The sequence below is a fragment of the Carassius carassius genome, chromosome 32, assembly GCF_963082965.1.
Source record: "Carassius carassius chromosome 32, fCarCar2.1, whole genome shotgun sequence".
NCBI lineage: Eukaryota > Metazoa > Chordata > Actinopteri > Cypriniformes > Cyprinidae > Carassius > Carassius carassius.
Genome location: NC_081786.1, coordinates 26,014,929 through 26,042,551, shown reverse-complemented (window position 1 = coordinate 26,042,551; position 27,623 = coordinate 26,014,929). Strand labels below are relative to the sequence as shown.

The 27,623-nt window shown below is 39.2% G+C and overlaps 1 protein-coding gene across 1 annotated transcript in view; it reads right to left on the bottom strand.

The window, feature by feature from the left end:
• orc3 (origin recognition complex, subunit 3) overlaps nucleotides 1-27,623 on the bottom strand; it is a 47,081-nt gene that overhangs the window by 13,876 nt on the left and 5,582 nt on the right. Inside the window, exons 10-15 of the mRNA XM_059520840.1 lie at nucleotides 24,355-24,488; nucleotides 24,207-24,270; nucleotides 17,485-17,601; nucleotides 15,848-15,927; nucleotides 15,143-15,270; nucleotides 8,004-8,089 (exon numbers count right to left, since the gene is read on the bottom strand). Of these exons, the coding sequence (XP_059376823.1) occupies nucleotides 8,004-8,089; nucleotides 15,143-15,270; nucleotides 15,848-15,927; nucleotides 17,485-17,601; nucleotides 24,207-24,270; nucleotides 24,355-24,488 (609 nt within the window). The remainder of the gene's footprint in view (nucleotides 1-8,003; nucleotides 8,090-15,142; nucleotides 15,271-15,847; nucleotides 15,928-17,484; nucleotides 17,602-24,206; nucleotides 24,271-24,354; nucleotides 24,489-27,623) is intronic.

Sequence of the window (27,623 nt, the reverse complement as noted above, 5' to 3'; positions counted from 1 at the left end):
TTCCAAGCCTTCGCCACCTCTTCGTGAAGCTCAGGAAGAAATGAGGCGGGCTTTGAGAAGTACACTCATCCGAAAGGGAAATACCATCCAGCCGGGAACGAGAGGGGGGGTGCTGGTGCAAACCACTCGCGGCCGAGACTCATCGCGGCCAACACGATCATTCGCCCCGGCTCCTTCTCGATGTCAGCTCGTCTGCTGGGGTTCTGAGCAGAAGGCGCGAGATCCTCGGAGCTCGCCCAGCCCTCACTGCCCGAAGCTAGCAGAGAGCGCGTGTCCTCTTCCCCCGACGCGGCCCTGAGATCGACTTCCTCGGACGACGCGCCGGCAAACAGCGGGCGCTGCCCACCGGGAAGCGATGCAGTGGGGGCCGGTGAAGCAGGGCGAACCGGCGAGCTCGGTTGAGCTGAAGACGGTTCCGGAATCCGCTGGAAGCGATGCTTTTACGGCGCCTCAGCGCAGCGGAGAATGCAGGCTCAGAGAAAAAGGCCAGGCGAGTCCTCAGAGTCACCATGGCAACAGCTCGCAGTGGGGGCATCCGCCGTCAGCGAGCGAGCGCTGCATGATCTTCACCCAGGCAGGAGACACAGATGACGTATCGGTCTCCCTCGCTGAGTGGGGCTCTGACGAGCCGCAGGAAGGCATCTTAAAAAAGACGCGAGCTCTTTTACGAGTGTGTGTCGCAGGGCGAACACACACACACACACATAAAGAACAGCTTGTATATAACAGGATTGAAAGGATATAGGCGCCGGATAGTGCAGCAGGAACGGCAATGGAAGGCGGCGATGCCAGCAGCTTCAGAATGGCTCGTCCTGCTGATGTGCTTTCTCAGACGGCGCTTGCTTCCTCCGTGATCCAGCGATGCGTGAGCTTCGCTGAAGAGATGAAAAATCAGGTGAGTCAGCCTTTTCGAGCTCCTTTTATAGGTTGGGCCACACCCGTTTCGGCGGGAAGTGGCAAGAAGGGCGCGAAGCGCCCTTATTGGTCTGATGTTGCATCAGCCCGCGCTCGATAGGCTGTGCAGTTGCCGCAGAACAAGCCAATGAGCGAACGAGCCGTCTCGCCTATGGCTGTGTACTGCTGCAAATGCGCTTTACAAAAATACAAAATTAAGGATAATTTTTTGCTTCAGTATTTCGTGAAAAGAGACTTTTCCCGTAGCGTCTTAGCTAAGACGCAGTACGAGAGAGCTCTCGTAAGAGAACCACATACTGCAGCTATAACAACAGCATGGCTTCGTCGTAGAAGAGTCCGGGTGCTAACCTGGCCTGCCTGCAGTCCAGATCTTTCACCTATAGAGAACATTTGGCGCATCATTAAACGAAAAATACGTCAAAGAGGACCACGAACTCTTCAGCAGCTGGAAATCTATATAAGGCAAGAATGGGACCAAATTCCAACAGCAAAACTCCAGCAACTCATAGCCTCAATGCCCAGACGTCTTCAAACTGTTTTGAAAAGAAAAGGAGATGCTACACCATGGTAAACATGCCCCGTCCCAACTATTTTGAGACCTGTAGCAGAAATCAAAATGAGCTCATTTTGTGCATAAAATTGTAAACTTTCTCAGTTTAAACATTTGCTATGTTATCTATGTTCTATTGTGAATAAAATATTGGCTCATGTGATTTGAAAGTCTTTTAGTTTTCTTTTTATTAAAATGTAAAAAACGTCCCAACTTTTCCGGAATTCGGGTTGTGTATATATATATATATATATATATATATATAAATAAATGCCTACATGTCATAATGGTTGGTCATTGCATGTATCAGAATTAGGCTATCTATTTGCTCGCACACGAGCAGCTCCGTTTCCTCTCTGGAGATGTGTTCTGTCTTTGCGCTTGCTAAATTCCGCCATGTAAATAACCAACCGTTTTTTCCGTTGTTAAAATAGCAAAAGTTAAAACGCCCTGACTGCACCTGCGCCGTGTGCTTTACACTTTGCATTTAGATCATTAAAATAGGCCCCCTTGTCTCTGACATCCTTTGACAGCTCTTTAGACTTGCCTATGGTGGTGGGAGAGGCTGGAATGGGAGATAAATATTGTGTGTACAGGTGTCTTATACACCTAATGAGCTGACATTAGAAGTAACTCAAAGTGACAGAAATAATCAGTGTTCTATATGGGCACAAAACCAATCTGTGGGAGCCAGAATTCTTGCTGGTTTGTTAGGGGATCAAATAGTTATTTCACTCACGGAAATGCAAATCAATTTTTAACCTTTATATAATTTTTTACTGGATTTTTTGGTTGGTATTTTGTCTCTATCCATTAAAATAAACCTATCATAAAAATTATAGATGCTTCATTTTGTAAGTGGGCAAACATACAAAATCAGCAGGAGATCGAATAAATATTTTCCCCACTTTAACCAATCACACACAATTCTGATGTGTTTATGATTGCAGTGGCCAATCAGAGGAGTTCAGATGAATCATTGCTGAAACAGATGAGTTCTGTTGTACATTGTGTGCACTAGCTGCCTGAATTCAGCTATCTTGCGAATTCTCTCATCATAAACAATAAAGTGCAGATGTAGGTTTGTATGTTTAATAGATATATTCATCACAGTGTCGATAGCTTCACTGATTATAACCGAAGTGTTTTTAAAAGTGCATAAACTCGTGCTAGACTGAAGTCAGTGATAAGGTTCTTTGGCAATGTAAATGTTCTTTGCTTGTTTTCTGTAGCTGCTGTTTGAATAAGTGAGGAAATGTAAGCATTAAGTTTTTATTAAATTATCATCATGTTAAATACAAATTCACTCATATTAAATACATTAAGCTGCTTTTAGCCTTACACTGGAGTTGGTTCACTTTCCGGCAATGAAACTAAGTAAATCATTTATAAAAATGATCCGCAATCTCACAGGCTGACGATAAAATGATAAGGCAATTGAGTTACATCGGCCATCACTAATAGGAATTGCTGGCTTGTTGCTTGGTGTTGCCAAACATTCCTTGTTAGTACAGGTGCATCTCAAAAAATTAGAATATCATGGAAAAGTTATTTATTTTTTGTAATTAAAATATTACATAATTAAATAATAAACTTTCTTATATTCTAGATTCATTGCACACAAACTGAAATATTTCAAGAGTTTTTTTGTTTTAATTCTGATGGTTATGATTAACAGCTTAGGAAAATTAAAAATTCAGCTAAATGGTCCGCTAAAGTCCTGCTGCAAAATGAAATCAGCATCCCCATGAAGCTTGTCAGCAGATGGAAGCATAAAGTGCTCCAAAATCTCCTGGTAGATGACTATTGACTTTGGACTTTGGAGATGAACTTGGCGCCGGTACAGGATGGCTGCCTCCGTGACGTGCTCTGCATATGTTTTTGTCTTTTTGATAGTTTGTCCTGTCTTTAGTTATATTCCTGCAATCAGTTTCACCAGGGATGAACTGCTGAACATTCGGCAGAACGCACCACAAGATGTTTTCCCGGATTTCAATTATTCAGACGTTTTACTGAATATTGTTATCGGAGGAGCAGCGGCGCTGATCAAACGCTTCAGGACGCGCAGACGGGGAAAGCGAGCTGGCGCGCTCGTCAGACTCAGGAAGCGCGGATTTCGAACGCCGTTGCCTAGCATCCATCTGGCAAATCTACGCTCTCTACCCAACAAAACGGACGAACTCCTTCTGCTTTCTCGGACAAATAAGGATTTCACACACTCTGCTGCTCTGTGTTTCACGGAAACCTGGCTGAATGACGCCATACCGGACAGCGCGCTCCATCTGTCGGACTTTCAGCTGTTTAGAGCGGATCTCGACGCAGAATCAACGGGGAAATCGCGAGGCGGCGGGACATGCTTTTACATCAATAAACGGTGGTGTACAGATGTAACTGTGTTAAAGAAGATGTGCTGTCCTGATCTAGAAATGCAGTTTGTCAACTGCAAGTCGTTCTATTCGCCGTGGGAGTTTCACTCGTTCATTCTGGTTAGTGTTTACATTCCTCCGCAAGCGCAAGTAAGTCTGGCTTTACAGAAACTCGCTGAGCAGATCACAGAGACAGAACAACAACACCCGGACTCTGTTTTAATCATTTTCGGGGACTTTAATAAAGCCAATCTCTCCCGTGAACTGCCAAAATACAGACAGCATGTTACCTGTCCCACCAGAGACGGTAATATATTGGATCACTGTTACACAACAATAAAGGATGCATATCACTCTGTTCCACGAGCAGCTTTGGGACGTTCTGATCACCTTCTGGTTCATCTTATACCGACCTACAGGCAGAAACTAAAATCAGCTAAACCTGTATTAAGGACCGTAAAAAGATGGACTAATGAAGCAGAGCAGGATTTACAATCTTGTTTTGACCTCACTGATTGGAGTGTTTTTGAAGCTGCTGCCACCGATCTGGATGAACTCACAGAGACCGTAACATCATATATCAGTTACTGTGAGGATATGTGTATTCCTACCAAGACTCAACTAAATTACAACAATGATAAACCGTGGTTCACTGCAAAACTCAGACAGCTCCGTCAGGCCAAAGAAGATGCTTACAGGAAGGGGGACAATGTCTTGTATAAACAGGCTAAATACACACTGGAAAAGGAGATCAGAGTGGCAAAGAGGAATTATTCTGAAAAAATAAGGACTCAGTTCACTTCCAACGACTCAGCATCAGTGTGGAAAAGTCTAAAGATCACCAGTTACAAGACACCACCCCCCAGCACTGTGGAAAATCAACGACTGGCAGACGATCTGAACGAGTTTTACTGCAGGTTTGAAAGAACACCCATCACCTGCTCTGAACACCTCTCCACACAACCGTTCACAACAATAACAACTTCTGCAACCCAACCTGAACACCTCTCCAATCAAGCACTCTCACCATTCACACCTCCTGCATACCCCCTCTCCCCCACACCTGCAATACAGATCAGCGAGGATGCGGTGCGCCAGGTCTTCCGGAAGCAGAAAAGGAAAAAAGCACCAGGCCCAGATTGTGTTACACCAGCCTGTCTGAAATCCTGTGCTGACCAGCTGGCCCCCATCTTCACAAAGATCTTCAACAGATCGCTGGAGCTGTGCGAAGTCCCTTCATGCTTCAAACGCTCCACCATCATCCCCATCCCAAAGAAACCCAAAATTACAGGACTAAATGACTACAGGCCTGTGGCTTTAACATCCGTAGTCATGAAGTCATTTGAAAAACTGGTGCTGGCCCACCTGAAGGACATCACTGGACCCTTGCTGGATCCTCTTCAGTTTGCCTACAGAGCAAACAGGTCTGTGGACGATGCAGTAAACATTGGACTGCATTATGTTCTGCAACACCTAGACAGACCAGGGACCTATGTGAGGATCCTGTTTGTGGACTTCAGCTCGGCTTTTAACACGATCATGCCAAACCTCCTCCTGCCCAAACTAATTCAGCTCTCCGTGCCCACCTCCGTCTGTCAGTGGATCAACAGCTTCCTGACAGACAGGCAGCAGCTAGTGAGGCTGGGAAAATACACATCCAGCACCCGTACTATCAGCACCGGAGCTCCTCAGGGCTGCGTTCTCTCCCCACTGCTCTTCTCCCTGTACACTAATGATTGCACATCTAAGGACCCCTCTGTCAAGCTCCTGAAGTTTGCAGATGACACCACACTCATCGGCCTCATTCAGGACGGTGACGAGTCTGCTTACAGACAGGAGGTTAAAGAGCTGGCTGTCTGGTGCACTCTCAACAACCTGGAGCTAAACACGCTCAAAACAGTGGAGATGATTGTGGACTTCAGGAGAAACCCCCCTGCACTCCCCCCACTCACCATCATGAACAGCACTGTGACTGCAGTGGAGTCATTCAGGTTCCTGGGCACCACTATCTCTCAGGACCTGGAGTGGGACAATCACATTGACTCCATTGTGAAAAAGGCCCAGCAGAGGTTGTACTTCCTTCGCCAGCTGAGGAAGTTTAACCTGCCACAGGATCTGCTGAAACAGTTCTACTCCACCATCATCGAATCCATCCTCTGCACTTCAGTAACTGTCTGGTTCAGCTCACCTTCTAAATCTTACCTCAGAAGACAACATTGGGTAGTCCGGACTGCTGAGCGAATCATTGGTTCAACTCTCCCATCTATTCAAGAACTGTACTTATCCAGAATGAGCAAAAGGGCTGGCAAAATCACTCTGGACCCCTCACATCCAGCACACTCCCTCTTTGAACTGTTGCCATCTGGTCGACGCTACAGAGCACTGAGCACCAGAACGGCCAGACACAGGAACAGTTTCTTCCCTCAGGCAATCCATCTTATGAACAGCTGATACACACTGAACACACTACACTTTATATTTATATACACATACACTTAATTTATCTAACACACATACTTAGTATACACTTAAATTTTGCACATAATATACATGTACATACATAACTGCATTTTTGTAATATACCTGCCTACAATTGTCAATTTGTATATTGTAATTCCTTATCTACTTGTATTTTTTGTATTTTTATATTCTTTTATTATGTGTTTTATGTTCTGTCGCTGTCATTCTGTTGTACTGCGGAGCTTCTGTCACGAAAACAAATTCCTTGTATGCGTAAACATACCTGGCAATAAAGCTCATTCTGATTCTGACTTGATGAAACACAATGGACCAAAACCAGCAGACATCATGGCACCCCAAATCATTACTGACTTTGGAAACTTCACACTGGACTTTGGTTTCTGTGCCTTTCCATTCTTCCTCCAGACTCCAGACCTTGATTTCCAAATGAAATGCTAAATTTACTTTCATCTGAAAAGATGACTTTGGACCACTGAGCAACAGTCCAGTTCTTTTTCTCCTTACCCCAGGTGAAATGCTTCTTACATTTTTTTCTGGCTCAGGATTGGCTTGGTTCTAGGAATGTGACAGCTATAGCCCTTTTCCTGCTCCGGCTTCAGTCTACTCCTTGTGAAGCTCTCCCAAGTTCTGGAATCAACTTTTACTGACAATCTTCCCAAGGCTGTGGTCATCCCTGTTGCTTGAGCACCTTTTCCTACCACTTTTTTCTTCCAGTAAACTATCAATGAATATATTTTGATACAGCACTCTGTGAACAGACAGGCCTTTCACCAATGACCTTCTGTGACTTATCCTCCTTGTGGAGGGTGTTGATGATTGTCTTCTGGACCATTGCAAAGTCAGTAGTCTTTCCCATAATTATGGTTGCATGTTTTAAACTAGCCCAAGAGGTACCCAGTATTTATACTCAAAATGAATCAAATTAATGAAGCAAAAAAATTTAATTCAAATTTTTGAGATACTGCATTTTTAATTTTACTAAGCTTTAAGTCGTAACCATCAGTATTAAAACAAAACAAAAAACATCTTAAAATATTTCAGTTTGTGTGCTATGAATCTAGAATATAAGAAAGTTTGCTTTTTTAAAATGAAATTACAAAAAATAAAGACCTTTTCCATGATATTCTATTTTTTTAGATGCACCTGTAGATGTTCCAGCTAGTTGAATTGCTAGTATACAGTACTACATTAACACTGAAGTTTTACAATACTAGGTATGGCTGTTGTTTATATAATCATTAATATCATTATTTTGCAATGATTATGCGATGAATAAAACTTTGAAAAGAAACAACAGCATCTTTGGATTCTATTGGAAGACTGGAAGACACTACACAACTTTTGAAAACTGATCAGATTTTAAAACGCTAAACGTTATGCACTTGCTGAATTCCAGACTTAACCAGAGATGCTACAGTAATTACAAAAGCAAACCAACATCAACATTAATATAATTATCTTTAACTGAGGAATTTGGGGTGAAAAGTACATTACTCATGATGCTGTTCAAAAAATTCCCCCAATCACAAAGCTGAATCAAGCACACCAAAAGCACTCTTAGCTCCACTCACTCCCATGAAGCACCGCAATTGTCAATTCACTTGGCCTCCCCTACACTCAAAATATTCATAAAACATAAATCAGTGGTAAATAACATCCAAATTAGCCAAGCAAAACCACAAATACTATGCCTTTTGAAGCTGAAAGAGATCTGTTCTCTGATATTCCATTTTTCCTGAGACAATCCCATTTCCAGAGGAATCTTCTGAAGAGACACCTGAGAGGCAAAGCAATGTATTACTAAGGTTATTGTATCCAGTGATGGATTTATGCATTTTTTTTTGCAATTATTTTGCAAATTATAACAAATTATAATTATAAACATTATGAACAATACTAAATAAACCAATTGCAGCATTAAAAGTAAATTCCATTTTTACAAAGTTTAACAACTACAGGAAATAAAAGTGCATTATTGCATCCCCTCTTATTACAGAAAAAAAAACTTCACCCCAAATTTACATAATAATGCAGAAAACTGATTATGGCAAAAAACACATTCAGAAAATATAAAACATGCTCCCCAGTGAAAGACATGACAATGCCCACCAACTTAGAGGCAAAAAAAACTAATTTATTGTTACACTATAATTTTAAGAAACCTTTATATCTACTCAATACTATAACAATAATAATACCAATTAATAATGTTCTGAATATTATAAGTGTGCACTGCAGATCTGCCACTTAAAACAGGATGGATTCTGATTAGCTGTCCATGTTTTTAATGTTAATCAGCTGGCAGGGAAAAAGCTGAGCTGCTTACTAACGTTGCAAAATACTAGCATAACCGTGGGAACATATTTTATCTGGGGGTGGGGCCTGATGTTGCATTGCAGGGTCATGGTGGGGGATTTTTGACAAAATCCTAATATTTAACAGCCCAAATTCAAGACAAAAGTTAACACAAATGAAGACAGAGTTATATGCAAACCTATATATATATATATATATATATGTGCTTTTGTGATTTTAGTTCAATAATTTTTTCTTTATTATTTCTATTATTTAACAGGATTTTAATAAATATTATCAACACTGATAAGCAAAAGTTTTGGTCAGTGCACTTTGGTGAATTCTCTCAGAAACAACAAAGTGCAGATGTACATGTGATGTAAATAAGAGATTAATTCATCATACACCACAGACATTACTAATAACAGTTTTTTAGAGTGCTTACACATGCTAGATTGAATTCAGTGATATTCTTTGATAATGTAAATGTTCTTTTTACTGTATAATTTGTTTGTGTTAGAATAACCAAGGACATGCTGTGTTATTAAACTTAAGTCATTTTTTAAATGTGATCAGGTTAAATTCAAATTCAGTCTTAATGAAATATTTTTGTCATAATATGGAGGCTACTTGCCTAAAACAATATGATGTATGTAGTTAAAAGGGTCATATAATGTGATTTTAATTTTTCCTTTCTCTTTGGTGTGTAACAAGCTCTTGGTGTATGAAGATCTGTAAAGTCGCAAAGACTAACCGTATTTTCCGCACTATAAGGCGCATCGGATTATAAGGCGCACCTTCAATGAATGGCCTATTTTAGAACTCTTTTCATACATAGGGCGCACTGGATTATAAGGCGCATAGAATAGAAGATACTGCAGTCAGATGTTTGACTGGGTTTGCGTTATGCATCCACTAGATGGAGCTGTGCTAAAGGGAATGTCAACATTTTGACAGAGCGCCTTGATCCATATATAAGGCGCTCCGGATTATAAGGCGCACTCTCGTTTTTTTAGTTTCTTATAGTGCGGAAAATAAGGTATGTTCTTTATCAAAGTTAAGACTCTGCCACGCCACGCCCCCCTAAAACAGAGGAAAAAAGGCATGGTTTCAGTAACCGCAGTTAGTGTTGAAGCAGTCATGTCAGGGAGATGTTGTATGTATCTGGGTTAAAGGCTAAAGGACTTTATTTGGCCTTCCGAAAGTAGATGTAGGAATCTTTAAGATTACTTACAACAAAACAGCAAAGCATTTTATGGACGATCGTTTCATGAACCTAGGAGACGAGGTAATTCTGACTTTGCTACAACAATCTGACACTTTTGAATAAGCTACTGTAAGCATTAGGGGTATAACTGTACGCAAAAATCACGGTTCGGTACGTACCTCGGTTTTAAAGTCACGGTTCGGTTCATTTTCGGTACAGTAAGGGAAAGAAATGCAAACATTAAACTGCAGGTTGTTTATTACTATAAACTTTTTTTTAACAATTTGTTTACACTTTAAAAAAAAATACTTTTTAATAAAGTATATATAAAATAAAAAAAAAGAATAAGAAATAAAATACTGCTGCAAAGTTCTCCACTAAATAAAATACTCTCAGCCTCAAACCAATATCATATAATAAAATATAATTAAAAATATAACTAAATAACTATGATTACAGTGCAGCATTACCAATCCCAGCTTGTAGACCTGCTCATATTTAAAAAATATAACTTTTCCAAAGTGTAAAGTGCAGCATCAACAGTTTCCGTTTTTAGACCTGCTCAAATTTCGTTATAGCATTGGACCGATCAGAATTAAGAGCAAAGGTCTGTTTAAATGCCGACGTTTTTTTCCTAGTTGTAGTGATGTTCACACTCGCGTGATGCCTTTTGAAAACCTTATGCCGGTGACACACTGGCATATTGCACCTGTCAAACATAGTCTATTTTGCCGTCAATACTGTTGACGGTGTCCTTGATCAGTAGGCTTTATATTTATGCTCAACATGAAGTATAGATATTGTTGTAGTGAAGACAAGATCCTGGTCTGTCGGCGGCCTCCCTCTATGTCACCTACAGTAGCAGCAGCGCGCCGCGTCAGGCACGATTCTGGTGTGTAAAGACCACTGTTGGGAACGTTACTTTAATAAAGTAATTAGTTATAGTTACTCACTACTTGTTCCAAAAAGTAACTGAGTTAGTAAATGAATTACTCTATAATAAAAGTAACTTGTTACCAGGGAAAGTAACTATTTGCGTTACTGTAAAAAAAAACAGACAGGTGTTACATACATAACTTTTGTTATTTATTAACAAGACAGCCAGAGTTTTATCCTGCACTTCAAGTATTATCTTTGTAAGAAAAGTGTTTTTGGCCACTAGCTTTGTAGATGTGCGTGTCGTTGTGAGATGCCTCATTAAATTAGATTGCTTACAACGGATGTCGACAAAGTCTTCGCTCCTGGATATAATGTACACATTACATGCACGTACTTATATCTCCACCTTGAAAATAGCAACTTTTCATAGGATTGCTCCTGACTCGCCATCTCTGCTGCCCGCCTCTCCTGTTGCTGCTGCTGCGAATCTCTGTTTAGCTGTTGTGTGTGTGTGTGCCGCCGCTGGTGCATGTGCTGGCATGTGTGTAAAAACACTGGCTCTGATTGACTCTGCCTTAGCCAATCATAATCGCTTATCTCGTTATTAACCCACGTTTGGATTATACAGTTTATTCAATCAATGCATAGTAACTCACCACATTTAACGTCCAGTAATGTTAACAGCGTTGTAACGACGGGAAAAGTAATTAGATTACCCCGTTACTGAAAAAATAATGTTGTTACCTAACGCCGTTCTTTTAAACGGCGTTATTCCAAACACTGGTAAAGACACAGAAAACGCGAAGCAGCTGTCACGCAACTGACACGCAGCAGAAACGACACGCTCACGCCACGCAGCCAGTGTGTCACCGGCCTTAGAATCAGCTGCAGGGCGGGATTTGCGCTGAACGCAGAGACTTCCGTCACTAAATATGTTCGTTTGGAAACACGAAAACGTACCTTAGTTCCGCACACAAAATATTGCATTCGGTCGTTCGGTACACATGTGCGCCGTACCGAAAGCCCTGTACCGAAACGGTCTGGTACGAATACACGTACCGTTACACCCCTAGTAAGCATGCTTTGACATTAGTTTAAGTATTTGCTATTGACTGTTCAAATGCAGAGTTTTGTGTGTGTGAGTGAAAGAGAGAGAGAGAGAGAGAGAGAGAGAGAGAGAGAGAGAGAGAGAGAGAGAGAGAGAGAGAGAGAGAGAGAGAGAGAGAGAGAGAGAGAGAGAGAGAGAGAGAGAGAGAGAGGTCAGGAGTCAGTGGTTTTGTCCCGTCCGTGGCTTGTGTGGGCTGCAAACACATACAAGCTTCATCAATGTGTCAGTGACGCCACTCTGTTCCCCTTTCAGCTTGAACTGATGGTTAAACGAAGGACATTATTAACAGTCTTTACATTTATTTTGAAAGCAGCAGCACACGATTATGGAAAGGGGTGTTACATTTCCAACGAGTGCTTGCAGTGTTTGGCCAATCACAATGCACTGGGTCAGTTAGCCAATCAGAGCAGACTGTGATTGTCGGAAGGAGGGACTTTGTAGATAATGACACATTTGAGAAAGGTGGGGCATAGAGGACCTTCAATAATATACAGTTTTTGAAAAATAATGTGTTTTTAGAACATTAAAGCATGTCAACATATTCTGTTACACCAAATACACAAAATAACACTTTTAAAAAGCATCATATGACCCCTTTAATAGATTACATTAGGCTACAGGGGTTTGAGCGCAATTAAACAGCTGTGCTTATGTGATTGCCGGGGTCCGTCTTGAGAAGTGAAAAATGGCTCATAAAAAGGACGAGGACTTGAATGGTTTTTACAAGTCAAATTGTAAAATTACGGTAATATCGTGTGAACATTTCACATGAAATTCTGCGATTGTGAGGGGGAGAAATAGGGATGCCCAATAAAATACAAACACACTAGGCTATATTTCTGTTCAGTTTAATATATAATTAATCGTAAAAAGATCACAAAAATTAAGTATCTTGGGGAAGATTGAGGGGCACAAAGGAAATGTCAGACCTGGTCCTGCAGCGGAGGGTGCTGCAGCACCCTCAGCACCCCTAGTTCCAACGGCCATGCATACTAGAGTTGAGAATGTGCTGATAATACAAGTGCACATACATTTGAAAGCATTTTTCGTGTCTTAAACAGCTTTTTTGCAATGCATTATTGGATGGAAACACCAAGATGTACAAAGACTGTCAATCAAAACAATTTGCTAAATTTACAGACATGCTTTAGGGGTTGTTTACACAGCAACGTTTTCAGCCAAAAACAGGAAACTTTTTATACATTTTTCTTCTTCGTTTACACGACAACAGCGTTTTGAGGACTGAAAACGCATATTTTTGAAAACGGCTTCAAAGTGCAAGTTTTTGAAAACACCACCTTTATTGTTTCCGTGTAAACACCCAATATGGGAATCTTTGAAAACGGTGACGTCATGTTCGTACGTTGTACGTATTGGGTATGTAAAGTCGTGGCCAAAAGATTTGAGAATTACATAAATATTAGTTTTCAAAAAGTTTGCTGCTAAACTGCTTTTAGATCTTTGTTTCAGTTGTTTCTGTGATGTACTGAAATATAATTACAAGCACTTCATACGTATCAAAGGCTTTTATCGACAATTACATGAAATTTATGCAAAGAGTCAGTATTTGCAGTGTTGGCCCTTCTTTTTCAGGACCTCTGCAATTCGACTGGGCATGCTCTCAATCAACTTCTGGGCCAAATCCTGACTGATAGCAACCCATTCTTTCATAATCACTTCTTGGAGTTTGTCAGAATTAGTGGGTTTTTGTTTGTCCACCCACCTCTTGAGGATTGACCACAAGTTCTCAATGGGATTAAGATCTGGGGAGTTTCCAGGCCATGGACCCAAAATTTCAACATTCTGGTCCCCGAGCCACTTAGTTATCACTTTTGCCTTATGGCACGGTGCTCCATCGTGCTGGAAAATGCATTGTTCTTCACCAAACTGTTGTTGGATTGTTGGAAGAAGTTACTGTTGGAGGGTGTTTTGGTACCATTCTTTATTCATGGCTGTGTTTTTGGGCAGAATTGTGAGTGAGCTCACTCCTTTGGATGAGAAGCAACCCCACACATGAATGGTGTCAGGATGCTTTACTGTTGGCATGACACAGGACTGATGGTATCGCTAACCTTTTCTTCTCCGGACAAGCCTTTTTCCAGATGCCCCAAACAATCGGAAAGGGGCTTCAGCTGAGAATATGACTTTGCCCCAGGCCTCAGCAGTCCATTCACTATGCTTTCTGCAGAAGATCAATCTGTCCCTGATGGTTTTTTTTGGAGAGAAGTGGCTTTTTTGCTGCCCTTCTTGACACCAGGCCATCTTCCAATAGTCTTGGCCTCACTGTGCGTGCAGATGCGCTCACACCTGCCTGCTGCCATTCCTGAGCAAGCTCTGCACTGGTGGCACTCCGATCCCGCAGCTGAATCCTCTTTAGGAGACGATCCTGGCGCTTGCTGGACTTTCTTGGACGCTCTGAAGCCTTCTTTACAAGAATTGAACCTCTTTCCTTGAAGTTCTTGATGATCCTATAAATTGTTGATTTAGGTGCAATCTTGGAAGAATATTCAAGCATCACCCTCCTTTTAACATGTCAAGTCTGCCATTCTAACCCAATCAGCCTGACATAATGATCTCCAGCCTTGTGCTCGTCAACATTCTCACCTGAGTTAACAAGACGATTACTGAAATGATCTCAGCAGGTTCTTTAATGACAGCAATGAAATGCAGTGGAAAGGTTTTTTTGGGATTAAGTTAATTTTCATGGCAAAGAAGGACTATGCAATTCATCTGATCACTCTTCATAACATTCTGGAGTATATGCAAATTGCTATTATAAAAACTTAAGCAGCAACTTTTCCAATTTCCAATATTTATGTAATTCTCAAAAATTTTAAAGGCAAGCACGAACAAACATACACAACAATGGCAGAGCACACTGTACTGTTGTTGCGGTTTAAGAGTTTGCTAATGCTTCTTCTGCAAAGAGTGGACTCACTTCACCAATATGAAAACCAACAGCAGAGACATATTATAGACAACATATTGTCACTTTCCTACAGGTACTGTTAACTAACAAGGTGACTAGTGCCAACTACTGGCCTGGCATAGGCAATACAGCATTTTTTGCCATTTTCAAAGAAATGTGTAAATGCTAATTGTTTTAAAATCGTGTTTAAAATGCCAGGGGAAAACATTTAAGTTTTTGACTACATCGTTGTCGTGTAACGTTGCCTTAGTTTAGATCCCAAACATAAGGCATCTGCTGCTGACTTTATATTCTTAACCAGTTTCTCCAGAAGTGTTCTCTTGAACACACTGGATGGGATCACAAACAGTGATGATAATTTTTTTCCTATCAACAAAAAAGCAACTTGGAGAAAACAGTGTGTCTGACTTACTTTGCAGTGCTTCCAATCTACCAATGAAATCTTCCAATTGTTGCAGAACATTTTGCATTCGCTTGGCAGATTTAAGAATTTCAGCACACTTCCGTAAAGCTGCAACAAGCTCATCCTTTGCTAGAATCCTGCAAAAAAAATACGAACTAAGAGTGAAGAGTGACACTGACATTTATATTTAATCATTTAGCAGACGCTTTCATCCAAAGCGACTTACAATTGAGAATGATCAAAATCAACAAAAGAGCAATGATATGTAAGTGCCATAACTAGTCTCAGTTAGCTTAAAGCAGTACACGTAGCAATGTTTTTTATAATATAAACTAGATATGTAATATAAACAGTAAGCTAGTGTTAGAGGTCTGAACACAAAAAAAAATTAGAATAGTTTGAAATATTTTTTTTTTTTTTTTTTTAAGAAAACAAGCAGCAAATGAATAGAGTACAAGTCTAAAAGGGTAAAAAAAAAAATTTTTTTAAGAACAGAATTACAATAGACAGTGCTAGAGTTAAAGGGTAAAATAGAGATGGAAGAGATGTGTTTTAAGCCAATTCTTGAAAATCGCTAAGGACTCAGCTGCTTGGATTGAGTTGGGAAGGTCATTCCACCAGGAGGGAAAATTTATTTAAAAGTCTGTAAAAAATTCTGTGCATCATTAAAAAAAATTATAAAATTATTTCTGACCAGACAGTAGACTAAGTTACCTCAGAAGCTGCAAGGCCGAGTCATACTCCTCTGTCTCCCACAAATTCTTCTCAATGCAGGATACATGCAGTTCTCGTATCTATAAGCACAATATATGTGCTGAGCATCAAACACTGGCAATTTTTTTTTTTTTACTGTAAATACAGTGAAAAAAATCTATATCAATGATCAAAACGAACAAACTTTCACACGGCAAAGTGGCATGATCCTACTCATTTTAACTGAATATACATCTTCTATTGTATAAAGTTAAACATGTCAACTTTCTCAAGTCACTGGTCATGCCTACGTCTTATCACCAGCAAGTTGAAAGCTGGGATGAAGAATCACATTTTAAATTATTTGTCATTTACATTTTTCATGAGGCATGAATGCAAATGTGAGTCACGCTCACTTGGTTGCCGGTAGTCACCAGCTTTCCACTGAAAACCACCATCAGGTTGCTTTGTCAATGCGTGTTTCCGGCAGTGTGACACAAAGTTTACCTTTATGCAAATAACTAAGCAGCACAAAAAAAGACAGCTGTCAGCCATACCAAGATAACCAACTACTTCTGGGGATATTCTTACGGGTAAACTTTAAAAACCACACCCAGTGGACACTTTATCAATCCGTAAGTCCACAGAAGTTTATTTGAGAATGCCAAAGAAATACCTGAATGGTTTTAAAGTGCTATGTTTCTATAAGCTTTAGTGAGTTTTTGTGCTGTGCATGTTTGGTTAGGGTTTCCCTTGAGAGTCCCACATTAATTACATTATATGAAGTCATTTTTCAGATGCTTTTATTTAAAGCAAATTACTATTGGAGAATACATAAAACAATTCTTCTTTAAGAGGCAAACAGACACATGAAGTGCTCGTAATAATAGAAAGACAAAGTTTTTTTTTTTTTTTTTTATAGGATTAAGTCAAATAGTTTTGAAAGAGCTTGAAAATTCTCAGGGATTCAGCATTCCGGATAGGGGTGGGTAAATCACTCCACCAGTCAGAAACAGTGAACTAATTTGTTCTGGAAAGTGATTTAGTGCCACCATGAGGCATCACTCATAAGCGGAGGTAGGCAGGTGCTGAGCCTGTGGTTGTTCTATATGCAAGCATCGATGTCTTGAACGAGATGCGACCGGTAGCCAGTGCAAGGAGATAAAGAGAGGTGTGACATGGGCTCGTTTAAGACCAATCGTGCCGCTGCATTCTCTCACACCCCACGTGAGGTTAGTGGGGTGGGGGCACTGGTCCACTCATTTCAAATAATTGAGAATACTCAACCCAACTGTATTATTATATTCACAAGTAAGTGCAATCAAAAAAAAAAATGTTCAGTTTCTTGCACAGACTGATCGTTTTATGTCTTTACACATCAGTGTATCGTCACAAGCCCCAGGGTTTAATTTGGTTTTGTTAGTGTATGTTTTTTATTTTTTAAATGTATGTTTTAGCCGTGATTCCTATCCACCTCCATTATAAGACTGACAGACTGCAATGGTCTGTGTTAAAAATCTTTGTTGGCGTTCTACTAAACTGTTATGGTTATGATTATAGGGTTTGGTTTACGGTTAGTTGCATATAATCATGCACATTTTACTGTTATTACTATAATGTAAAGAGTGTAAAATAGGGTTATCAAAAGGTGTACTTACATGCTTTCCTAGAGGAAACTTAGGCAGTGATGAGGTCAAAGAGTGCAGACACTGTAGAATGGGATAGTAATTCTTGTGGTATTTATGAAGGTTTTTCAGTAATGTTTGACATACGTCCTGAAAAGATATGAATCACAAAAAAAGATGAGTATTTATTTACGATTTAATGTCGTCAACAGCATCAAAAACAATTCAATTGCATCATTCAAACAATTCAATCAATATTGTTTCAATATAATGTTTACTATAATTTAACAGTTTTGTTTAAAAAAAAGTCACCATAAAATACATGAAAATAACTAAAAATACAAACATATACAAAATAATATCCAAAATAGTAATAATTATAAAGAGCAGGGGTGGCAAACTCCGGTTCTAGGGGGGCCAGAGTCCCACAGAGTTCAGCTCCAAACCTAATTAAAACTAACCTGCCTGCAGCTTTCTAGAAACCCTTCAAATCTTTGATTAGTTTATTCAGGTGTGTTGAAGACACTAAGCAAAACTCTGCAAGGCCGCACAGGTCTCCTATACTTACTATAGGACTAAAAATTCATTTAAAAAAAATTACGTTCTACAAAAATGTTTTATACTCAAAAGATTCTTACATAATTTTTTTTCTTCCCCTTTCAATAAATATGAATGAGAGAGCCTCATGTGACCTATTATAACTTACAACTCTTATACACAACCCAGAGTGTATTTCAGAAAGCAAGGTTAACTTACCATCTGCTAAACCCTAAACTCTTGGTTGATTAACCCAAACCTTGCTTACTTGTGGTATGCTGGTTTCAATAATGCATCTGGGAGCAAGTTCATTCACCCCAGAGTAAGTTCCTGGTTAACACGCAAGACATTCTCAACAGAGTGATGAATCAAGTCACTATGGAAATGGACACTTAGAAAAAGTGCACTTCTACTGTTCAAAAGCTGTTTACATGGTTCATATCGCCACCTAACTGCTGGTTGTGCAATATTTTTTTGTTTTTTTTTCTGTGTAATATTTAATCCTTGAGAATAAGAATTATATTGTTTGTTTGATGCTAATAATATAATAAATATCAGATATGTATTTTTATCATATAAATTATAGAAAATACAGATCCATGATGTGTGGGATGATACAATGAAATAAAATAGTAAATTAAACATTACCTTGTCATGGGGTTTTACAAAAATATACAGATAACTTATATATGCCAATAAAATAAATATACTATTCATATTAAAATAATATATTACATTACGCATTACTTATATTAGTGCTGCTTTATAATTAACATATCATACAACTATATATCTATCTTTATACAGTATATTACATAATTCTTTTGTAATATATAATATTGAGCACAATCAGCCATGCCCACAGTAGTAGATATACATGCGCTAAAGTAAGCTAACTCTGAAACAGAACCTACCCATTTATCATAAATGTGCATATTCAAAATAGGATTCAAAAAAAAGATTAGCAATGCTTTTAAACATTAATATTAGTGCTATGTTTCCTGATAAAATGAGGGAACAAATTCCTAAAGCCAGTAGTTTTTGGGTGAGATTTAGAACAAGTCATAAACCCCACTGCCTTTTTAAGAAGCAGTTAAGCATAGAGAAGTCACTTTATTGTTTCATCACTGCATCACAGCAATGCTATTTTTATTTTTGATTAAAAACTTGAGTATCAGTAACATAACTGATATTAAAGACACATTCAACAAATATTGACAGTTTGGATCTCATCTATAGACATTACATTAAACAAGGCATTCAGACTTTAAACACAGTGTTAAAGTTTTTAGATGTTGAGTGAAATTTTATTGACATTGATCTTGCGATTTAATAATCGGATAATAACCTTGCTTTCTAAGAGGGTTACCAACTGGTTGCCGCCTAGAATACACGCTTGACCTGATGCAGAGGAAATCTTTTAAGGTGAGACTGAACACAAGTATTAGTTACTACTAGGGCTGTCACTTTTTAGAAAAATCTAATTCGAACGGATATCGAATATCTTGCAATGTATTCGAATATATTCGAATATCTACGTGCCCACTCCAACCACACGCCCCCTCCCCCACAGAAAAAAAAACAAAACAAAACACCGTAGCCTAAGGGGCGTTAACATATCGCACCTAAAAACGCGTGGAAAACGCTAGGCGTGCCGCTTTCTCCTTCTCCAAAGCGCTCGGGCAGAAGCGCTCCTGAGGCGTCTGCTGTTGGTAAGCAACCATGACCTGATCTCTCAATGAAGACGCGGAAGCAAAGGTTAAATGGATTTGCAGCACTGAAAATTGCTTGCAGTTAGGGGTGTCACTTTTTATTCGATATTAGAATATTAATTCGAACACGATGTTTTTAACTCAATGCGGTGCCTGGAAAAAAACGCATGCACCGCATGCGCGTCGCTTCCATTATGAGCGCTAGAGCTGAAACAACGAATCGATTTAATCGATTAAAATCGATTATTAAAATAGTTGTCAACTAATTTAGTCATCGATTCGTTGCTAAATAACTTATTTGCCGTAAGCGGCTCATTTCGTGCATATTTCAAATCTGCGGTGACCAAAGTGTGGCAGTAATGAGCCACCGGAGGTTTTACTCAGCCAGTACAGCAGGAGAAGTAGCGAATAGCCAATAGCCTCGTTTTATGTCACGTGCTTCCCGAACAGCGTCTCTGCAGCATTCAGCGTGATGTTGGAGTACTTTACTTTGAGCCTTCAAAAAAGAAGAGTAACCTGTAAACTCTGCACTACTGAACTGTTTAAGGGGACGTTCACATATCGCGTCTTTTGCGCGCTCAAGTTCGTTATTTCTAACACCGCACCGCATCGAGTTAAAAACATTTCAACTTTTCAGAATGCTGCAAGCGCATCGCGGGTCATGTGACAAGAACTAACCAATCAGCTTCATCCTTTCCCGTAACAACGTTAAAAGCTCAGTCAAGATGAAAGGAACAGCTGATCATAGTTGTATATGGATTTCCATTTTGAAATAAATTTAGTAGCAGAGCTACTGCAAGCGATTTTTGAGCTGCAAATCCATTTATCCTTTGCTGAAATTTCCGCGTCTTCAAGGAGAGAGCACATCATGGTTGCTTAGCAAAGGCAGACGCCTCAGGGGCGCTTCTGCCCGAGCGCTTTGGAAAGAAGGAGAAAGCGGTGCGCCTAGCGTTTTCCACGCGTTTTTAGGTGCGATTTGTGAACGGCCTCTAAGACTTTCATTTGTGCAGATTCTCCAGTACAATGTTGTTTGCAAATGTTTTGTCGTAAAAGCTGATAACATTGCTTTTTAACAGTTAACATTTAAAGCTTTACAAACATGTTCTGTGATCAGTTTGTCGTTTACCAGTTCAAAATTCAGTCGTGCAGCCTAATTATGACTGAATGAGAGAGGTAAATGTTTAAAGATATTTGAAATGCACTTTTTTTCTAAGTATTCACTGCTCTTTTTCACACAGCAGGTTTTTTGTGTGTGTCCAATTTTTTTTCTGGACAACCTTCTGATGGATTTTACTTTAAATTGTGAGTTCCATTCAGGTTTCATGCCATTGGCACCTTTTTCGAAGGATTGTTTACAATTTCACAGCAAAAGCTATAAAGCTGTTTCCCAGTAAATAATAAAATACAATGCACTGCAATTTTATTCTGTTTTATCCTTATTCTTCGTGAAAATATGTTCTGAAAGATTCCTTAATAAGCTTCGTTCGGGATGTTAAACTACTTTAGGAGCTCTAAGGACTGCCATGGTGAAAACATTATTTGAAATCTCCTTGTGAAATTTGCTAGAGTATGGGTCAGTGTTCTGATTGCAGAAGAGTTCGACAAAGGATTACTAACACAATAAAACAACTCCAGGTATATTTTTGATGAGGATATGACAAAATGGATATGTGCAAAATGGTTAAAATCTCTTAAAAATCTATGCTGAAGGATAAAGACCATTTATTAATAATTTACTTGGAGGAAAAAATGGAAAAAACTAAAATCTAAGTACATAAACCGATTAATCGTAAAAATAATTGACGGATTAATCGATTATCAAAATAATCGTTAGTTGCAGCCCTAATGAGCGGGCATACTGCGCACCTACATTGGAAATAACGAACATGAGCGCGCAAAAGACGCGATATGTGAACGGCCCCTAATGGAGATTGAATCACAAATGTTTAACAGTGAGTCATGAACAGGACTATCTGGATTAATCTTTTTTTTTAATGTTTGAAACAGCAGATTATCAACTTAGAATATCAATTTATATGAAGTGCCACTATGCATATTTCACAACATTAGGCTAAATTAAAAAAGAAAAGAAAAAAAGATAAAGAACAGGCACAAACAATAACATGACAACTTAAACAGCAGCAGGAGTAAGGCATATAGCCTAGCCTACTTCATTTCTTAACCCTCTGGAGTCTAAGGGTATTTTTGGGGCCTGGAGAAGTTTTGTCATGCCTTGACATTTGTGCTTTTTTCAGTTTCTTATAAATATCTAAATGGGTAAAGACTAATCTCACTGTAATCAGCACAAACTGGGCTGTAATAATATGTGAAATGCATGTATGTACATGATTGTGTTTTTGAGAAAAAAAATATTATGCGTGGTTAGTGAAAAACTAAAAATGTTAAAACACTTGAAAAAGGCAAAAAAACAGATAAAGAACAATGGTTCCCGGGATTTTTGAGAACTGGAGCTTGTAGCCTAGAATTTTTCTTTCTAAATTATGTGAAAATCATCTTGTTTACTCACTCACAGAAAACAATATATTGATTTAAATTTTCTGAGACACTTTTTGTTGGTAAAAGTCATATGCGAGTAGGCATCAACTACCATGAATATCATTGTGATTTACACCTGAGAAGACAAAGGGCCGCATAATGAGCTGCATAATGAGCCTCTCAGTCATCTGTGTGGCTGAGAGGGAAGAGTTACAAGAAAGAATGAGAGGACAAAATAAATCTATATAATTTTGTTTGTAGTTTATTTAGAATATTTTTAATTATCCCACAACATAATTTAATATCCACTTGGGGGAGCAGTTAAACAGTTTATTAGAAACAATCAAAGCTGACTTTCAAACAAATTGTTTGGCATCCTTACTCCAGTCACACAATCCTTCAGAAATCCTTTTAACAATCTTGTTTTCTACACAAAAAAAAAAAGTTTGTTGTTATTATTATCATCATTATTATTAATGTTGAAAAGAGCTGAGAATATTTTTCTGGGTTTTTAGGGGGAATAAATGGAAAGAAAAGCATTGTTTTTACATTTGTTACAGTTATCTATTTGTTACATTTATATTATTTACATCAAGCTTTCGAAGGGTATAGTGTTGTATATTGTTATTGAAACTTCATAATGTTTCACTTGATTATACATTTAGTCAGGAATTATAATTTGGAAAAAGTCTAACTAGTAAAACGTTTACACGTTATGTGAAAACTAGTACAAGTATATAAATAAATAAAAAGAGACTTACTCATGTTTATGATCTCTGCTGAATAAAGTGCTGCATTCTTTTTTTCTGAGGAAATCCATTTCTCAAATCCTCAACCACATGACATCTTTTTGGGGTGAATTATGTCTTATTCCTCTCATCGTGAAGCAAACAGTAAAATAAAAACTTGAAGAACAGACTCGCTGCTTTTTCTTCTGTTATGGGCGTATTCAAGCTGCGCGCTTCAGTTTGAATCTGAATAGCGCGTTCGGCACGGGGCGTAGTCACATTAGATATAATGAAGGGAGACATGAAAAACAGACATCGCGTTGTTTTCATATGGATTACTTTATCACAGAATATCTGTTTTCGGAGGCACTTGTTTAGTTTAAAAATAGACATGTCAAGCTTTCTATAGATATCTCTCTCATGTATTTTCGTTGAGTATTCACGGAGTTACAGTTCATTTAAATGACGTGTTTGTAAAAGAAGATCAGCGCAGACAGCGCACCTTGTTTGTTATCTTTATTTTATAAGTGCACAAAGTTTTGTTGTTATTATGTCTATATCCAAAAAAAAGTAGACCCTTTACAGATTCGATTGATGTATTGCTCTTATCTGTACGATTAAAACTGAAAGTGTAATTTAAGTTCTTTTCGGGGTTATCAGGAGAAAATGACTCAAAACGCGTATCCGCATTAATCGACTTGATAGGGTTAATATTGTTTGCAAGAAACACCAGTCTATCAACTTGATCTGGATTAAGTGCGGGTCTCTTTTTATTTACAATGTTCCTCGCGGTGGAGAACACATGTTCGGAGCGCACAGACGTGCCTGGCTATTAGCTCTTATTCGCTTGATTTGGTCATGGGCTTACACTACAATACGTCTAGAGTGCCCTCTACTGGATAAGATGGCAAAAAATGAAAGAAAAAACAAACGGTCTAATATACTTAATGCGCTACACATGGCATTTTAAAAACCGGATATTTTATTTATAGTTCGATTACGGATATTTCACGTCATGTTCGAATGCATATTCGAATATCGAATAAAAAGTGACAGCCCTAGTTACTACTATTCAGAAAAATGAGCATGCTAAGGTAGTTTAGCCATTGACATTGCCTAAAGTTATCCTGTTTACCCAAAGCTACATTGCAAAGATGCCATAGTTTTATGCTAGTCTGAGCTGATACTGGACAGAATTTGTAAGAGGAACAGAAAAAAAGTGTGTTTTGGATGTGTGATATTTTAGTCAATTACATGGATTACTGTGGAATGATAAGGTTACCTTGACATGTTCATCATCGGTAAGGAGCTGCACCTGTTCCTGGGGCTCCTGAGTCTCCACATACCTACAAAGACATACATTCACTTAATTGTGTAGCTACAGAACGGTTACTGAATCCCTTTACTGGAGTGAACATTTATGTGTATACCTCATGAACGAGGGTAGATGGCGGATTCGTTCAACATTTTTCTTGCTCAATGTCTTGGCAGAAAGCAAGGCCTCTTGTTTTTGGCAGCAAAGCACACTGAGAGGCTGGCTATTAAAGTGCTCCAACATGGAGAACTGTAAGAAGAAGGGTTTCATTAGAGCAGTGGTTCCCAACCCTGATTCTGGAGGCACCCCAACACTGCACTTTTTGCATGTCTCTTTAATCAAACATAGGGATGCATCGATCATGATTTTTTTCATGGCCGATTCCGATTTTTTTACAAACAAACTTGGCCGATTCCGATACAGATTTGCGATTTTTTTTTTTTTTTTTCCCGTCTTGTTGTAAAGTGAACTCAAAGTGGGGACATGGGGTGGAGGAGGAATGCTGATAAACCGTCAATAGACTGTGGTACTCGTATACAAGAAGATTAAACTGATTTGGATTAAAACGCATGATTTCAATGCGAAAGAGATGACAATCAAAACCAAACAGATGTTTTTGGCAGAAAATCTGAGGTACGAGCTGTAAAGGCACAGCCCTATACTGGAAAAGGGAGTGGGGAGCAGCAGCTTATTTGCATTTAAAGGGTTAGTTCACCCAGATAGCAAATTTATGTAATTAATAACTTACCCTGATGTTGTTTCAAACTCGTAAAACCTCCGTTTATCTTTGGAACACAGTTTAAAGGAACACTCCACCGTTTTTTGAAATAGGGCTTATTCACATTATTTCCTACATTTAGATAGGTGGGCAAATGCATTTTTGTGTCAGTGCATGCATTGTTTTAGTTTGACTGGGTCGGCGTTAGCTTAGCTTAGCACAATGAATGGAATCCTTTGTTGCCAGCTAGCATGGCCTGAGTAAAAGTGATCAAAAAAAAATAAAAAAACCCACCTAATTACTTCTTGTGGCCTGCGTATTCACAACGAGTACAAATAGCGATCCAGATTAACACTAGGCGATTTCCTAGGCAGATATTGACTTGGGACTATATTATGGGGAAGCACAGGCGAAGCACTGCTGCTTAGGCGAAACACTGCTACTTCGGAGCAGAGATATCACGCAACACATGAAATCCCACGAATTCCGTCAACATAGCGGCGTGCAACGCGTCAAAAAAACAGAAGAAGAACATACGGGCGTGACCTGCACCGAGTGTCTTCGCTTTTGGATTATTTATTTTGAGAAGTTACAGCAAACATGGTTATTACCTGCATAGCAAAAGGTTGTGAGAACAAGCAAAGGACATACACGAATGTAATGTTTCACAGAATTCCATCTAATGTGGAACTGAGAAATAAATGGCTAGCAGCTCTGGAGATCTGTAGTTCAACACCTCTCAACAAAATAAAGCAGTATCGTGTTTGCGAAGAACATTTTGCACCAGAGGACTACTTTGAAAAAATGGAATATGGGTCGAGAAAGACGGTAATACGTCTGAAAGATACGGCCGTCCCATCTATTTTCAAAGCACAGGAAGAACAAAGTGCACATGTAAGTTGTCTTTTATTTCTCTTCCTATATAACCTATATTGCCTGAAAACATCAACTCTATGTGAATACAGGTATAATATGGGTTGATCTATACATGCGTCATGATTAAAATAATCACTTACTCTGTGGACAGCCGTCCATTTGGTCCATTCGGCGTGGGGCGTTTTTTCCAGTTCACTTTGTCACACCGGGAAAAAAAAAATCGAGTACTGCAGAATGGATCAGCGTCGTGAAATCCTCTGTAGATGTGACACAACTTCGGGCACGCTCATTTTGATCTGACGTGTTGAGCCTGGTCATCAATGGCAAAAACATGTCCTACTCTCTCTGGTTCTTGACTGTCTGAGAAGTCACCCTCTTTGTCTCTTTCAAAATCAGCCATGTTCATCGCCATTCGTGTACTGTAAGGAAAATAGCCAGGCAGCTACTATTCACGCCGGTATGTTGACGGAATTCGTGGGATTTCATGTGTTGCGTGATATCTCTGCTCCGAAGTAGCAGTGCTTCGCCTAAGTAGCAGTGCTTCGCCTGTGCTTCCCCATAATATAGTCCCAAGTCAATATCTGCCTAGGAAATCGCCTAGTGTTAATCTGGATCGCTATTTGTACTCGTTGTGAATACGCAGGCCACAAGAAGTAATTAGGTGGGTTTTTTATTTTTTTTGATCACTTTTACTCAGGCCATGCTAGCTGGCAACAAAGGATTCCATTCATTGTGCTAAGCTAAGCTAACACCGACCCAGTCAAACTAAAACAATGCATGCACTAACACAAAAATGCATTTGCCCACCTATCTAAATGTAGGAAATAATGTGAATAAGCCCTATTTCAAAAAACGGTGGAGTGTTCCTTTAAGATATTTTAGATTTAGACCGAGAGCTCTCAGTCCCTCCATTGAAACTGTGTGTACGGTATACTGTCCATGTCCAGAAAGGTAAGAAAAACATCATCAAAGTAGTCCATGTGACATCAGAGGGTCAGTTAGAATTTTTTGAAGCATCGAAAATACATTTTGGTCCAAAAATAGCAAAAACGACGACTTTATTCAGCATTGTCTTCTCTTCCGTGTCTGTTGTGAGAGAGAGTTCAAAACAAAGCAGCTGGATATCCGGTTCGCGAAAGAATCATTCAGTTCACCTAATCGAACTGAATCTTTTTAAACGGTTCGCATCTCTAATACGCATTAATCCACAAATGACTTAAGCTGTTAACTTTTTTAACAGCTTATAGCTCATAACACTAGCACAGAATCAGTTCAGAATCAATCACCAGAAGAATCAGTTCAGTTCAGACGCCCTGTGTGTCGGTCTGCTTCATTCTGAATCACACATGCGCAGTATCATCAGCTCCTCGGTTCACGAATCGGACGCGTCTGAGAGAAACGGTTCTTGACTCGTGAATGAGTCAATGTTTTGTTCGTTATCTGGCTCGGCTCGGCGTTCATCTTCAGTTCTCTCTTCACAGCAGTTCAGTCAGTGTACTGTTTGAGTACATTAATTACTACGGGATATTGGTTTGTTTGAACTCAGAGGGAGTGTCAGCCACATTAAAAAAGTTAACAGCTTAAGTCATTTGTGGATTAATGTGTATTAGAGATGCGAACCGTTTAAAACGATTCAGTTCGATTTGGTGAACTGAATGATTCGTTCGCGAACCGGATATCCAGACTGCTTTGTTTTGAACTCTCTCTCACAACAGACCCGGAAGAGAAGACAATGCTGAATAAAGTCGTCGTTTTTGCTATTTTTGGACCAAAATGTATTTTCGATGCTT